This window comes from Octopus sinensis, linkage group LG1, assembly GCF_006345805.1.
Source record: "Octopus sinensis linkage group LG1, ASM634580v1, whole genome shotgun sequence".
Lineage (NCBI taxonomy): Eukaryota > Metazoa > Mollusca > Cephalopoda > Octopoda > Octopodidae > Octopus > Octopus sinensis.
Window position 1 is genome coordinate 78,662,351 of NC_042997.1, and position 15,000 is coordinate 78,677,350.

Genomic DNA, 15,000 nt, shown 5'->3' on the forward strand with positions numbered 1-15,000 from the left:
GCCTCATTGCAAAGAAAGCAAAGATGGTAAGATACGACCAAAGAATGAAGGGATACCAGCATGTTATTCAGAGTACATCAGAAGAGATTCTATATTGAAATAAATGGTGAGTGTACAGATGAAAAGATAACATTAAAAGTCAAAGGTTTGGGAGTGACATCTGTAGCAAAGACAAGGAACACAAGAAGGATGCTGTATGGTTACAAGAACTGAAACAAACAGTAGTCTGTCCAAAACAGGCAGAACTAGTCATTTCAGTAAGGGAAGTGAAGGAAATCAGCAAAAAAATTAGCAACTTGAAGGCTCCGGGACCAGATGGAATTCAAGCCTTATTAGAGACTGCAAGAGGAGGAAAACTAACTTAGTCATGTCATGGATAGATTATCGTAAAGCGTACGATATGATCCCACAGTCTTGGATTATGGAATGTATGAACCTATTTGGTATTTCATCGAAAGTGGAGCGATTGTTTGGAAAAAGTATGGCGAATTGGAGGAGGGACCTGACAGAATACGGAAAGTTTAGGCACTGTAGAAATTAGGAGGGGCATCTTCTAAGTGGACTGCTTGTTCCCACTGACCTTTGTACTGTGCTTGATACCACTATTATCGGTACTACTACCACCTTCTCCATCGACCATGACTGCTTAATCTCTTAAGCTAACCTGTCATATCTATCGACTTTCTTTTTTCCTTATCGCATACCTTGTTGACAGCTGGGCATGCTATATCTATGATCCAGCATAGTTTGCTTTCTTTCTCAATTAACACTATATCTGGTTTCCTATTCTCTGTCTCATGGTCGCACTGAATCATAAAATCCCACAGGATCTTTGGATTATCATTTTCGATGATGCTTTCGGGTTTGTGGTCGTACCAATTTTTTGCACTGTCAAGTCCATACTTGCTGCAAAGTGTCCAATGGACAATCCTTGCTATATTGTAGTGGCGTCTCTTATATTCCTTCTGGGCTAGTGGCGTACATTGGATGGCAATATGCCATACGGTTTCACCATTTTGTCCACAGATTCTGCACTTATCACTTTCTGATGTGTTGTCTATTCTGTATTTTATGTAGTTTGTTCTTTGTGCTTGTCTTGGGCAGCACAGATTAGCACCTCCGTTTCCGGTTTTAAATCACTTTTAATCATCCACAGCCATCTTTTTTCTCTGTCTGTCTTATCTTCAACATCTCTATGAAATTGTCCATGCATACTTTTCTTTATACACCTATTTTCAGTTCCATTCATTCTCAAGTGCTTGTACAGTGCTTTATCTTTGTAATCTTCCATCCCACACAAACCTGATCTTCTTACTTCTAATAATAGCGGTTCTGTGGCATTTTTTACATACCGTGCTATGTAGCTTTCTTCTGCTCTAATTCTGTGTTCGCATCCAATAAGTCCTCTTCCCCCTCTTTTTCTTGGTACATACAGTTTGTATGTGTCACTTTTTGGGTGGAGTGTCCCATATCTAGTTAGCAACTTGCTTGTCTTTCTGTCAAAGCTGTTTAGTTCGTCTACTGTACATGCGACTACCCCTGCTCCATATCTAAGGAGTGAAACCGCCCAGGTGTTGATAGCTTCAATCTTATTCCATCCGTTTAATTTCGAATTAAGGATCAATCTCAGTCTGCGCAAGTACTCCACCTTAGATTTTTCTCTCATTTCATTTTCCATCATTTTATCCATTTCCAACATCCCCAAGTACTTATAGCCTGTCTCTTCTATCTGCTTCATAACCTCCCCAGACGGTATCGTTAGCCCTTCCATACATTTGATTTTGCCTCTCTTCAAGACTAACACACCACACTTTTTCTGTCCGAACTCCAATTCTGATAGCAGCACTTAAAGTATACACTGTATCAGCGAGAGAACTAACTTCGGCTTCATCTTTACCATAAAGTTTGAGGTCATCCATGAATAACAAATGGTTAACTTTTTGTTGGCGGCTTTTGAATACATACCCAGCTTTTGCTGTCCTCAGAATCAGTGTTAGTGGAATCAAGCACAGTACTACGATCAGTGGGAACAGGCAGTCCACTTGGAAGATGCCTCTCCTGATTTCTGTTGTTCCTAAACTTCTATATGCTGTCAGTTCCGTCTTCTACTTCGCCATACTTTCTCGAAGCAATCACTCAACATTCGATGCGATATCAAATAGGTTCATACATTCTATAATCAATCAATGACATGTCCAAGTTAGTTTTCCTCCTCTTGCAGTTTTGTTTATCACGATCTTTGGTACCTCTGCACTAACACTTTCAACCTTTCTGCTCATGTGGCAGGACTCCATTTTTTCCAAATGTCCGTACAATGACTCTGCGAGTATTCCAGTCAATAACTTCCACATGAGTGGCAAGCAGGATATCGGCCTGTAATTGTCTACCATATTGCCTTTTTCGATGTTTTTCAACCACGTCACTCACCTACCCATTTCAACCACTCTGGTGTTACTTGGTTAGCATTTAACAAGGTGTTGAGTTGTACAGCTATTCGTGCATGAGATTCACCAAACCTTTTGATGCAGTAGCCTTGAACTCCATCTGGTCCCGGGGCATTTTTTTTTTTTTTTTTGCTGATTCCTTCCTGGAATGACCAGTTCTGCCTGTTTTGGACAGACTACTGTTTCAGTTCTATATTTAAGAGAGTAAAAGTTATGTTTATATATTTGGGTAGTTAGGGAGAATAGAAAGATAAGTTTCATACAAAATTTTATATATTAAAATTTTTAAGTTTTCTTGAGATGTTCGTTTGTCTGGTCAGTTGGAAAATACAGTAGGGGTTTTGCAATGAAAAGGATATTTTTATTTTAAGAACAGTGCAATTTCTCCTTTCAAAAGACCATATTTAATAAATCTTAAAGCTTTACTATCTACAACTTTCTGTGAAAATATTATCCTCGTTTTCTTTTTCTTTTTATCTCTCCCTGAGTATTCGAAAATGTAACTTATTATTATTATTATTATTATTATTATTATTATTATTATTATTATTATTATCATTATTATTATTATTATTATTATTATTATTATTATTATTATTAGAGGAGTTATATATTAATTATCTTTAAAACTTCTAGGTATATTATTATTGTTCTGATAAATATTAGAAGAATTATATATTAATTTATCTTTAAAGCTACTATTGGCTGAGGCAATGTTATAGTACGAGGCTTCTTTCTCTAAAATTTCTATAGAGGAAGAGAGGAAGACACTTTGTTATTGATATTAGCTATCAGGTTTGTAAATATTACAGGTGGATGACAAGACTGTTTATGTATATAGGCGAGTTTCTCGTTAGGTTTATGGAAATGTGTACAGGAGGAGTTTAGGTCTAGGCAAACATCTAAAAAAAAATCAATCATAAGCTTTCTCGCATGAGCAGTAGAATTTAAAAACTGGCGTCATGTCAACTTCGGAAATTTTTATTATTAGCCGTGAGCCAAAAGACATGTCGACAATTGTTATTTCTAATGCGATGTTTAATGCTACAATGGTAATAGCAAAGAAAGTTTTCAGTACCCAAATCTTTTAACAGCAATGGGATCCATGCCTTACAATCCAAATCACTATAATTCCGGCGGAATTGTACTTTAGGTACTCCATATAACCCCTCATAACTTTTTTCATTTTTGAGAATTTTCAGAAATTGTTTACGAATTTGTATTCTACACATTTTAATTTTTCGAAAAAAAAAATTATGTAAATTTCTTTTTAATTTAAAATTTTTTTTTTAATGAATCACTACTTAAAATATGCTCACTCCGAAATTTTTACTTAGATACCAGCAATAGAGCATTAAATGTGTTTATGGGGAAACAGATATTGAAAAGCATCAATACGTCTGACTGACAAACAAACGAGGAAGGTATAAGCGAGTCGTGAGATGTGCTAAAAATAACAGCTAAATAGCCCTTAAATCACGCACCAAAAAGTTTTTTTTGAATAATCATATGAATTTCCCAAAAAATTTCTGAAAAATTTTCTGAAATATAAAAATTAAATTTTAAAAAAATTTTTTAAATATAAAAATGTTAGATTGGTTATATTGCATGCTTAAAGCAGAATTCCGCCATAATCCCTATTTAAACCCAAATTCAGATATTGAAGATGTCTATGAACCGGAAGAGGATAATCGAAAATCTAGACTTTAAACACGAGTAAAGCTGATGACTTATTAATTTGGATCTGCTCAGGGAATTCATAGAACTTCTAAGGCTTAGCTTGTAAAACAGTTTATTGATATTCAGTACATATTTCATCCAGAATAGAAAAGGTGATAAAGATTTTGTATTTTTCTTTTCAATTTCCAAACAATATTCCAAGGTTAGAAAGGCGGCAGAAACGTTAGTACGCCGGGTGAAATGCTTAGCGGTATTTTGCCGTTCATCCTTTCGGGATCGACAGATTAAGTATCAGTTACGTATTGGAGTCGATCTAATCTACTAGCTCCCTCCCCAAAAATTTCGGGCCTTATGCCCAGAGTAGAAAAAATATTCCAAGATTAGAATTCAAACCAATCACCGATTACCGAACTGTGACCGAAGTTTATTTATTATTGGAAGACTAATCTTAAAAGGCTACTACTTCACAGATTCATTGCCGTTGTTACAATCATCCGAACTAGAACTGTCAAAGCGCGATATTCGAGCAATTTTGCTATTCAAATTTTAAAAAAAGGACTTAAGGCAGCTGAAACTGCTCGCAGTGTCAACGAAACGTTTGGCGAGGAAATGACCAATGAGTGGTCAGCTCAAACAGTGTTTAAACGATTTCACAGTAGAGACCTGAGCTTTGAGGATCATGAACGTAGTGGATACCCATCTGTCATCGATTAAAGACCGTCATTGAGAAAAATCCACGTAAAACTACTCGAGAACTGACAAAAAAAAAACTGAACCAGAAAACTGCTTGCAACCATTTTCAGGTGGTCGGAAAATCAAAAAAGCTCGACAAATGGGTACCACGATTAGAATGAAAATCAGAAAAATGCGCACATATGAAATTTGCTCGTCACTTCTCCGTAACCAGACCGATCTATTTCTCGACCGTATTGTAACTTGCGATGAAAAGTGAATTCTATACAAAAATTAAAAACGTTCTTCGCAGGGGTTGGACCAAAATAAAGCACCGAAAATCTCCCCTAAATTCGAACTCTTCAAAAAGAAGGCTATGATGATTGCTTGGTGGTGTACTGCTGGACTCATCCTCTATAACGTCTTAAAACTCAGAAAAACCATTACTGCAGAAACATATTGCCATGAAATTGCCAAAATGAACGAAAACCTGCTTCTCCTCCGTCCCAGTCTGGTCAACAGAAGAGGACCAATCATTCTTCATGACAATGCTTAATGACGCTTCGGAAGTTGAGGAAACTAGGCTACGAAGTTCTTACCCAACCAGCTTATTCCTCAAACCTTTTTTCTACCGATTACCACTTTTTCAACCACAATGAAAGTTTCCTGCGAGAGAAGGAGTTCGAAAATCAAACCGATGCTTTATCTTTGCTTGCAATAGCCGGTTCTTTTGATCAAACTATCGCATTTCCAGCTGCTTCAGCTGCCAAGATATTAAAAATAGTGAAAGTGTAGTACAACGGTTTTTGCTATGGAAAGGTGAAACTATTTTTCGATTTCTGAGAAAGCAACGTTTTGGACTTACAACACTTTAGCATAATATATCAGAACATCCCATAAGTTTTGTCCGAATTTTGAATAAAGAAAACAAGTGATCAAATATTATATTTAATTGAAATTTAATCATCAATGTACTTTCTCTGATTATCTATGACTTCCTTCCATCTACTTACAAGCTTTTTAATCCCATCAATGTAAAACTCTTTTGGTTTCAAAGCGAGGAACTCTGAAATGTCAGTTTCGACCTCTTCCTAGCTTGCGAAAGTTATATCCCCCAAATGATTCTGTAAACTACTAAACAAATGTTAGTCTGAAGGAGCAAAGTCGGGAGAATAAGGTGGATGAGGAATTTTTTCCCAACCAAGATCTTCGATCTTCAGTGATGTGACCTTTGCAGTTCTGCTGTTTATAGCAGGGCTTGGAAGGAAGGTGTGTAGCGTGTGATAGTCGCATTGTCCTGATGAAACATTACTCCTTTTCGATTCACTAAATTGGGTCTTTTTTCTTCAAAGCTTGGTTCAAACGCTCTAATTGCTGACAGTAGACTTGAGCATTGATTGTTGCATTAGGTGGTATCAATTCAAAGTGAATTACTCCTTTGCAATTCCACCAGATAGAGAGAAGAACGTTTTACCCACGAAGTTCCCTTCTCAGTTGTGGTTAAGCCTTTTCCCTTTTGCCAAGCTACTGTTTACGAGGTTTAGTATTTCGGTAGAAGATCCATTTTCGTCACCAATCACAAGTCTATCCAAAAAGGGTGAAATGAGTTCGCGAGAATGGAGAGAAGAGCAGATGTCAACTCGGGATTTGCGGTTGCTTTTGGACAATTCCTGAGGCACCGATTTTCCAAATTTAGGAACCTTTCCAATTTGTTGAAGATGATGATGAACAGTTGTATGGTTTGAACTAAGCTTTATTGCCAATTCTTCAACTGATAATGCGGCATTTTCTTCAAGTAATGCCTCAAGGAGCTTATCATCAAACTCAACTGGACGTCCTGTTCGATCTTCATCTTCAAGGCTGAAATCTCCACTTCTGAATTTTGTAAACCTTATTTTGCAAGTTCTTTCATTCAAGCATTCTTTCCCATAAACTGTGTATATGTTTCGAGTCGCATCGGCAGCAGAGTTACCTTTTTTGTACTCATAAATCATTATGTGCCTCAAATGCTCTTTGGATACTTCCATGTTAGAAAGGGTGTTAATCAAAGAAATGTTAATTCTATTATTCTGTAAAATATTTAATTAGTTTAAATGTACACAAATGCATAAAAATAATTTTTTATTCCATTAGACATTCTAAAATACAATTAAATTTCATTCAATTTTAAAAAAGGTAAAATCCGACAGAACTTATGGGATGACCTGATATATATATATATATATATATATATATATATGTGTGTGTATATATATATAAGGATAATATCGATATTTATATATCGATATTATCAAGTGACCAGCATGGGAATAAATACCATACAAAGGTAATAATTTTTTACAACTATAAATATTTATAGTTATATATATATATATTATATATATATATATATAATATATATATATATATATATATATATATATATATGCACATACATAGTGGAGTACTATGTTAATAATATGGCGAAGTGTTGTTGTTGGTAGCAATGACACTTGCCTAATTGCACAGCACAATTCATTAACAAAACTACGTTTAGTCTTCAGTAGCTATGTACGAGGTCTGATCAATAAGTATCCGGATTATTACCATAGCAATGAAGATAAACCACTCAGAGCCAAACTTCTTGGCACAGATTGACCTTGAACTCTGTTGTACATATGCATTAAGTTTTAACGTCTCTACTCAGTTCTGCTGTTTACAGCAGGGCTTGGAAGGAAGGTGTGTAGCGTGTGATAGTCGCATTGATCATGACAGAGAAAGTTCAGTAGAGAATCTGTATTAAATTTTGTCAAAAGTTTACCGATACTTTCTCAGAGGCTACGCAAAGTTTTCAAAAAGTTTTCATCGCTCTCGATACAATCAAGGAAATCTTGTACAACTGAAACCTAAGTGCCTTTTTTGTTCAGCTGAAAGTAGTTTTGGCGCAAACGCGGCAGACACGCGTCTCATATCCACGTTTTCTATGATAATGGACTGAACCGAACCGTAACTAATCTTCACATCTGATAACTCAGGGATGCTGATTCGACGATTTCTCCTCAAGCTGCACGTACATCTGCGATATTTTACTCAGTTCTGCTGGTTGAGGGTCTCCAAGAACGTTTGTCAATATCGACATTTTTCAGCCATCTTGGAAACGTCTGAACCACTCGTACACTTGTGTGCAGCTCATACACTCTTCTCCATACATTTTCTGAAACTTTGCGTAGGCCTCTGAACAGGTATCGCTATGACAACCTTCTCTGTCATGGTCAATGCGACGATCACACGCTCAACTCGTTACTTGCAAGCACTGCTGTAAATAGCGGAAGTGAGCAGAGTTCAGGGTCAATGTTTGCCAAGCGGCTTCTCTCTCTCTGTGCTTTAGCTTCGTTATTATGGCAACAGTCCAGATGCTTTTCGTATAGATAACATCATTTTTAGTATATCTGTAAAATAGTTACACGTGTTCTTTCTGAAATTAAGCCAAATATATTTTATAACTTTTAATCTTTTCCTTCTCCCGTTTAAAAACTACATTGCGTAAGTTTTTCCTATACCTAAATAAACCAACCATTTTGATACATTCTGCATTAATTATAAATTCAAACCTATCCCTAAATTTATATTCTGTTATTTACATTCACATTCCAGTATGATTTTCTTTACGATGACTTATGTATAGGGATGAATGGGCTGCTCGTAACTCCTTTGTGGTAAGAAAGCGTCATGTGACAATAAAAATAAGCTGTCTTTTTAAAACCAGTCCAATCAAGTTATATAAGATTGCGTAATAGTTTGTAAAATTTGATCAAAGTGCTTCATGTTAAGCGTCTGTGTCACTTATTTTTAATCTCGTGATTCCTAGATATTGTTTTGTCGATTTATCTATATATTTTTTAATATCACAACTTCCACTATTTCAATTGAAGAATATATCTTACCTCCGCCATTTTTCTGAACCAGGTAAGGGAAACGCCAGACGTTCCCTAATCCAACTGCATAGCCAATTACTGCTAACATATACTGAAATTTGTTATCCCAGGCTCCTCGAGACTTGGTCGGAGCATTTTGTTCCTCTTCCATTCGGAGAGCTTCCATTAATACTTCAGTTGACTTATTAGTTGTGTCACTAGCGACTGAAGGGCAAGTTCCGTTCGAGCTTTGCTGCTTTTTCCCAATCCCATCTATAGTTGAGATGCTGAGTTGACGAGGAGTGCCAGATATTTGACTTAACCCATCTTCGTTGTCTGAAATACTTACTAAGTACGAATTTGAGCGTTGTAACTTTGGTGGGAGTTTATTTGCATCCATTTTGCTATAAGATAAAAAATATTAAAACCTTATGCGTAGAATACACAAATAAGTATATACATATATGCATATATATATATATGTGTGTGTGTGTGGTGTGTGTGTGTGTGTGTGTGTGTGTGTGTGTGTGTGTGTTAAATAAAATGAGACAACAAAGCCAAGGCTGTGTGGAATTTTCAGGACATTTATAAAGAGAAAGTTAAGTCTTACAGCTGTTTCTGGGATATTATGGATATCCCTTCATCAGAGACATTGTGATATGTTAGATAGAGGAAATTATTAGAGTTCAATATTAGGAGTTATTTTGGAAAAGGAAGCAACTAATATAGGGAAATAGGAGAATGAAAGTAGAAATGAAAATAAGAATGTATAAAGATGTTATACATTATTCAAGGAAAGTAGTGTGTAGAAGTGGTAGAAATGCTCCCCGTCCGTGGTATGTAAATTCCAATAGGAGTTCATATTTTGTCATCACGAATGGAAAGCGTAGAGACGTAGATTCCATACATATATATATATATATATATATATATATATAATATATTATATATATATATATATATATATTATATATATATATATATATAACTATAAATAAGGGTATCTGAGAGACACCACCATGCCGAAATAGCAGTCAAACCCTGACTCTAAAAACCACCTAAAAACCACCTTAGAGTCAGGGTTTGACTGCTATTTCGGCATGGTAGTGTCTCTCAGATACCCTTATTTATAGTTGTAAAAAATTATTACCTTTGTATGGTATTTATTCCCATGCTGGCCACTTGATAATATCGATATTATCCTCATCTGCACCTCCTGCCGTGAAGTTGGTTCATCTGGGACACCTGACAGAAAGAGATCCAGTTTTATTTTAAAGACTGGATCCACCCCATGCAGGTCTCTCAGGTTCTTCGGGAGGATATTGAAGAGCTGTGGGCCTCTGAAGCCCAGGCTTTCACAGTATCTTGTCCTACATCTTGATGGCAAATTTGGAGTCCTTGGCACTATGCAGTGGCGCCCAGTTCTAGTATTTGTGTAACTCTCGATGCCAAAGTTTGGGACAAGTCCTTCTAGGATCTTCCAGATGTATATTATGGCATATCTTTCTCACCTACGCTCTAAGGAATAGAGTCTTAATCTCTTGAGTCTTTCCTAGTAGCATATATATGCTGCACAGAGGCTATCTCCTTCGTGTAGCTTCGTTGGATCGCCTCAAGTTCTGTGATTAACTTGACACTGGTTCTAAGAATCCATCCGGTCAGCCGCCTACATTTCATTGCCAATTTAGCAACATGCACATGAAAGGTTGCATCATCACTCATGCAAATACCCAGGTCTCGCACTGATTGTGCCTCTGGGATTGCAATCCCTCCAGGTCCAGTGTATTTATTGGGTACTGCATTTAGTTTTGCATGCTGATAGTATAAAGCTTGAAACTTTTCAGCATTGAACTGCATGCTATTCTTTTCAGCCCACTTGTATATTTTGTTCAGCTCACATTGCAGGTGCACAGTGTCTTCAGGGTTCTGTATTGCCTGCGAAACTTGTGTATCATCTGCATAACTTGTGATCGTGGCTCTCTGCGTGGCTGAGGACATGTCTGAGAGGGCCATTATGAACAGTAGTGGTCCCAAAACAGTGCCCTGCGGAACACCGCTCACTATTTGCGTGTTAATGGAAGTAGTCCCATTGGCCACTACCACCTGGCTTCTATCCTTCAGAAAGTCATGAAGCCATTCTCCCAATTTTCCAACTACGCCAAGATCACGCAGTTTGTGACATATCATTCCATGATCGACTTTATCAAAGGCCTTTGCAAAGTCGAGATATATCACTTCCACATTTGAGTGGTTGAGCAGTCGTTTCAGCACCCAGTCATAGTGTTGTAGGAGCTGAGTTAGGCAGCTTCTTCCTGGCCGGAAACCATGTTGGGTGTCAGGCAGCAAGTCATTTTCTTCAAGGAAGGTGATTAGTTTCCTTCTGACTATTCGTTCCATGACCTTGCTGATGTGTGAGGTCAGAGAGATAGGTCTGTAGTTCTTGGGCTCCGCTCTGCTACCTCCTTTATGAATAGGGCATATTTTACCTTCCTTCAGTTTTTTTGGAAGTTTGCCAGCTGCAAGGAAGCTCTGAAAGAGGAACTGCAGTGGTCTTACATACTTTTAGAAGGATTGCTGGGAATCCATCGGGGCCAGTAGCTGAGTCTGTTTTCATTTCATCTATAGCCTTTATTACATCGTCTTCCTTTATATTGATGTAATCAATCATCGCTGCCTCTGATTTTAGATCTGCAGTGGTAAAGAAATCAGTTGGATTGCTGACTTGAAAATGCCCTAGGAGTGGAGAGAAAATACTCTTGAATTGCTCATTTAGTATTTCACTTATCCTCATTGGATTTCCTATGAGTGTGCTATCCTTTTCAAGGAGTGGTCCTATCCTACAGTGCACCGTAGCTGTTTCTTTGGCATACCTGTAGAAAGCTCTGGGGTTAGATTTTATGTTGTCTATAGCCCAGGCTTCATTGTCTGCTCTTTCTTTTTCATGGGAGAGTTGCAAACATTTTTCAATTTCCAACAGTTTTATTTTCAGGCGCGACTTTTCACTGCTTTCAATTTTTTTGTTTAGGCGATTTGAAACTTTTGTACGCCGTCTCATTAGAATTTTCCTCTCTCTGGGGATTTTGTTCTTGTGTACAGTGGCTTTTCTCTCTGGGACACATTTGTAGCATATGGCTTGCATTACAGACGTGAATTGTTGAAGTTTCATGTCGATGTCTGGCGAGGAGAGACATTCAGGCCAGTTTTGTTTGAGGATCTCTTTCTCAATTTGTTTCCAGTTTGCCTTATGGAAGTTCAAGCTGGAAAGATTCTGAGAGTTTCTTGTAGACTGCATGTCCATGCTTTCCTTTGGCTCGTACATGGTCAGCACTACCATGTTGTGATCCGGGGATAGTGTCGGTTTCACTTTCACATTATGAATGAGATCCATATTATTTGTGAAGCAGAGATCCAGTGTGTTACCTGCCCTGGTTGGTTGGAGTATTATTTGCTCCATGTACAGAGTGTTGGTGAGGTCCTCGTTCGCTTCGTGTCATTCCTGGGAGAGAAAGGCCCTCGGGCCATCTGACATTGAGCAGATTGAAGTCTCCCATAAGAAATACACTTATGTGTTGTTCTAATGTGACTACAACTTCTATTTTTATAAGGCAGGCTTCAAACTTGCCTACATGGCTTGGAGAATCAGGAGGGCGATATGTAGCACATATAACTACACCAAGTTGCCTTATATGTACAATTAGTGTGTTAAACACCGAATTTGAGTATGACAAAAGAACCTGAGGTGTGAGGTCCTCGCGGATGTACATAGCAACTCCTCCATGACTCCTTTCTTTTCTGTCGGTCCGTAGTACAACATACTATGGTATGTGTATTTCCACATCTGCTACGTCCGGTTTCAGGTGTGTTTCCGTAAGTGTTATGCATAGGCTTGATCGCATGCATATATATATATATATATATATATATATATATATTATATATATATATATATATATATATGTATGTATGTATATGTATATATATATATATGTATGTAGTATATGTATATATAAATATATATGTATGTATGTATATGTATAATAAATATATATATATATGTATGTATATGTATATATAAATATATATATAAATATGTGTGTGTGTATCTCTTATTATAAAAGGCAGATTTTATCTGCCTCCCTTTGTATCTTATAGAAATCTACAATATAGGATTTCTTCAATTACAATTTACCTAGCATTTTTAAGAGTAGAATGCATCGGGTCGTGCCAGGTCCACTTTTTAAAATTTCAACCCCAATTAAGCAAAATTTACAGAAAACTCACATTGTGGTGTATATGTCAAATGTTTTTCTTAGTGTGGCTTACACCACACGCAAACGCACACACACACAAACGGAGCGAATTGTTTCACTGACGCTATCACCCTTCTCCTTCCTCCTTGTCTTTGCAAGTTGGCAGCTATTAAAGTGAAAACAGTGAATCCGACAGCGATTAAGAAAATGAATTGGTACCTGAATGGAGTGAAAATTTAAAAACTGTTTCTTTCGGTGATTTTTCTGAAGAACTGCACCAAGCCACAGACTTTCCCAGAAGAGTAAAGCCTTAAACTATTTCTATTTACTTTTTCGAATGAGCCCATTTGAAATCATTACCGTGGAAACGAAACGTTACGCTAAACGTAAACAAAACGAAAGAAAGGATAGTTTGTTATTTCCCACAACCTTAAATGAAATTAAGGCCTATTTTGCCATAAATATTATTATGGGTATCAGAAAGTTACCTAGAATAACAAATTCTATCGTAAAATTTTGTTGTGTACCCAATTGAATATTAGCTAATAACCCATTTTCTATAGCGATGTTTGAACAAAATTTTAATAATTTTATATTTTGTTGAATTTAACTGTATCTACCTGCAATTAGAGTCACTTTGTGACAAAAATTATAGTATAGAATTGGTTGAGGACATTTCATTAAATTATCTTCCAAAAATCACATTAATATATTGATAAATAAAAAAGTTATTGTTGTTTAATGAAACCAGACTAAATTTATGATTACGTTAGAAATTAATTGAAACACATAAGGGGTGTATTTTGGTCAGAAATATAGTAACGAAAGGGTTAAGAAAAACCAAAAAATATTTTATTCTTTATAAATGTTGTGTTCAAAATAACATTTTCTTTTAAGAATGTGTATATACAAAGTATGTGTATATAACTACGTGACTTATATCTTTATATATAAGAGTGAAGTTGTGTGTCTGTCTCCTACGATTTAGATCCTAACTACTCCCACATTTTGCGGTGCAGTGTAACCAAAACCGGGTATCTTATAGTCGTCAGTCATATCGAGCCCTTCTGGGTATTAGCGCGCGTCTACGATGAGTCTACGATTTAAAAAAATTACCATCATATTTTTCCATTTTAATGCATTTTTTTCGCTATTATATAAGGGAAGTAACTCTCTAAAAATATCTACGATGTGTCAACGATTTAAAAAGAAATTTACCTTAATTTTTTTTCCATTTTTAATGCATTTTTTTCCTATTTTTTGGCTATAACTCTCTAAAAATGCTTATATAGTTATTTCCCTTACAAACCCGAGCAACGCCGGGCGATACTGCTAGTATATACATATATCTCTTATTATAAAAGGCAGATTTTATCTGCCTCCCTTTGTATCTTATAGAAATCTACAATATAGGATTTCTTCAATTACAATTTACCTAGCATTTTTAAGAGTAGAATGCATCGGGTCGTGCCAGGTCCACTTTTTAAAATTTCAACCCCAATTAAGCAAAATTTAGAGAAAACTCACATTGTGGTGTATGAGTCAAATGCTTCTCTTAGTGTGGGATACAGCACACGCAAACGCACACACACAGTGTGCAACGAATAAAGTGAAAGTAATTCACTTTCTGTAGTGAGTGACTCTTTCACTCTACATTCCCACTTCCACTTTACACACATAGACACGCAAATATATAAATAAAATTGTAATCTAACGTGTGTGTGCGTGTGTGTGTGTGTGCGTGAGTGTGTGACAGGAAAGTTTTTTACGACGAATATAACACCTATATCCAAGTAGCAGAAAGATCGCCCAAAAGTGTATATAGATATTTAAATGTATTTATATATTCATCTATACACAGATGTATGTATAATGTGTGTGTATATATTTCCATAGAGGTAACCTTTCACTCCATACAAAGTTTTTTAGGACGAATATAAGATCTAAAGTATATACAAGTAGCAGAAAGATCGCCCAAAAGTGTATATAGATATTTAAATGTTTTATATATTCATCTATGCACACATGTATGTATAACGTGTGTGTATATATTTCCATAGA

The 15,000-nt window shown here is 36.3% G+C and overlaps 1 protein-coding gene across 1 annotated transcript in view; it reads right to left on the reverse strand.

Annotated features, from left to right (window-relative positions):
• LOC118762458 (sodium- and chloride-dependent glycine transporter 2-like) overlaps nt 1–15,000 on the reverse strand; it is a 56,451-nt gene that overhangs the window by 5,447 nt on the left and 36,004 nt on the right. Inside the window, exon 2 of the mRNA XM_036501035.1 lies at nt 8,720–9,093. Within this exon, the coding sequence (XP_036356928.1) occupies nt 8,720–9,093 (374 nt within the window). The remainder of the gene's footprint in view (nt 1–8,719; nt 9,094–15,000) is intronic.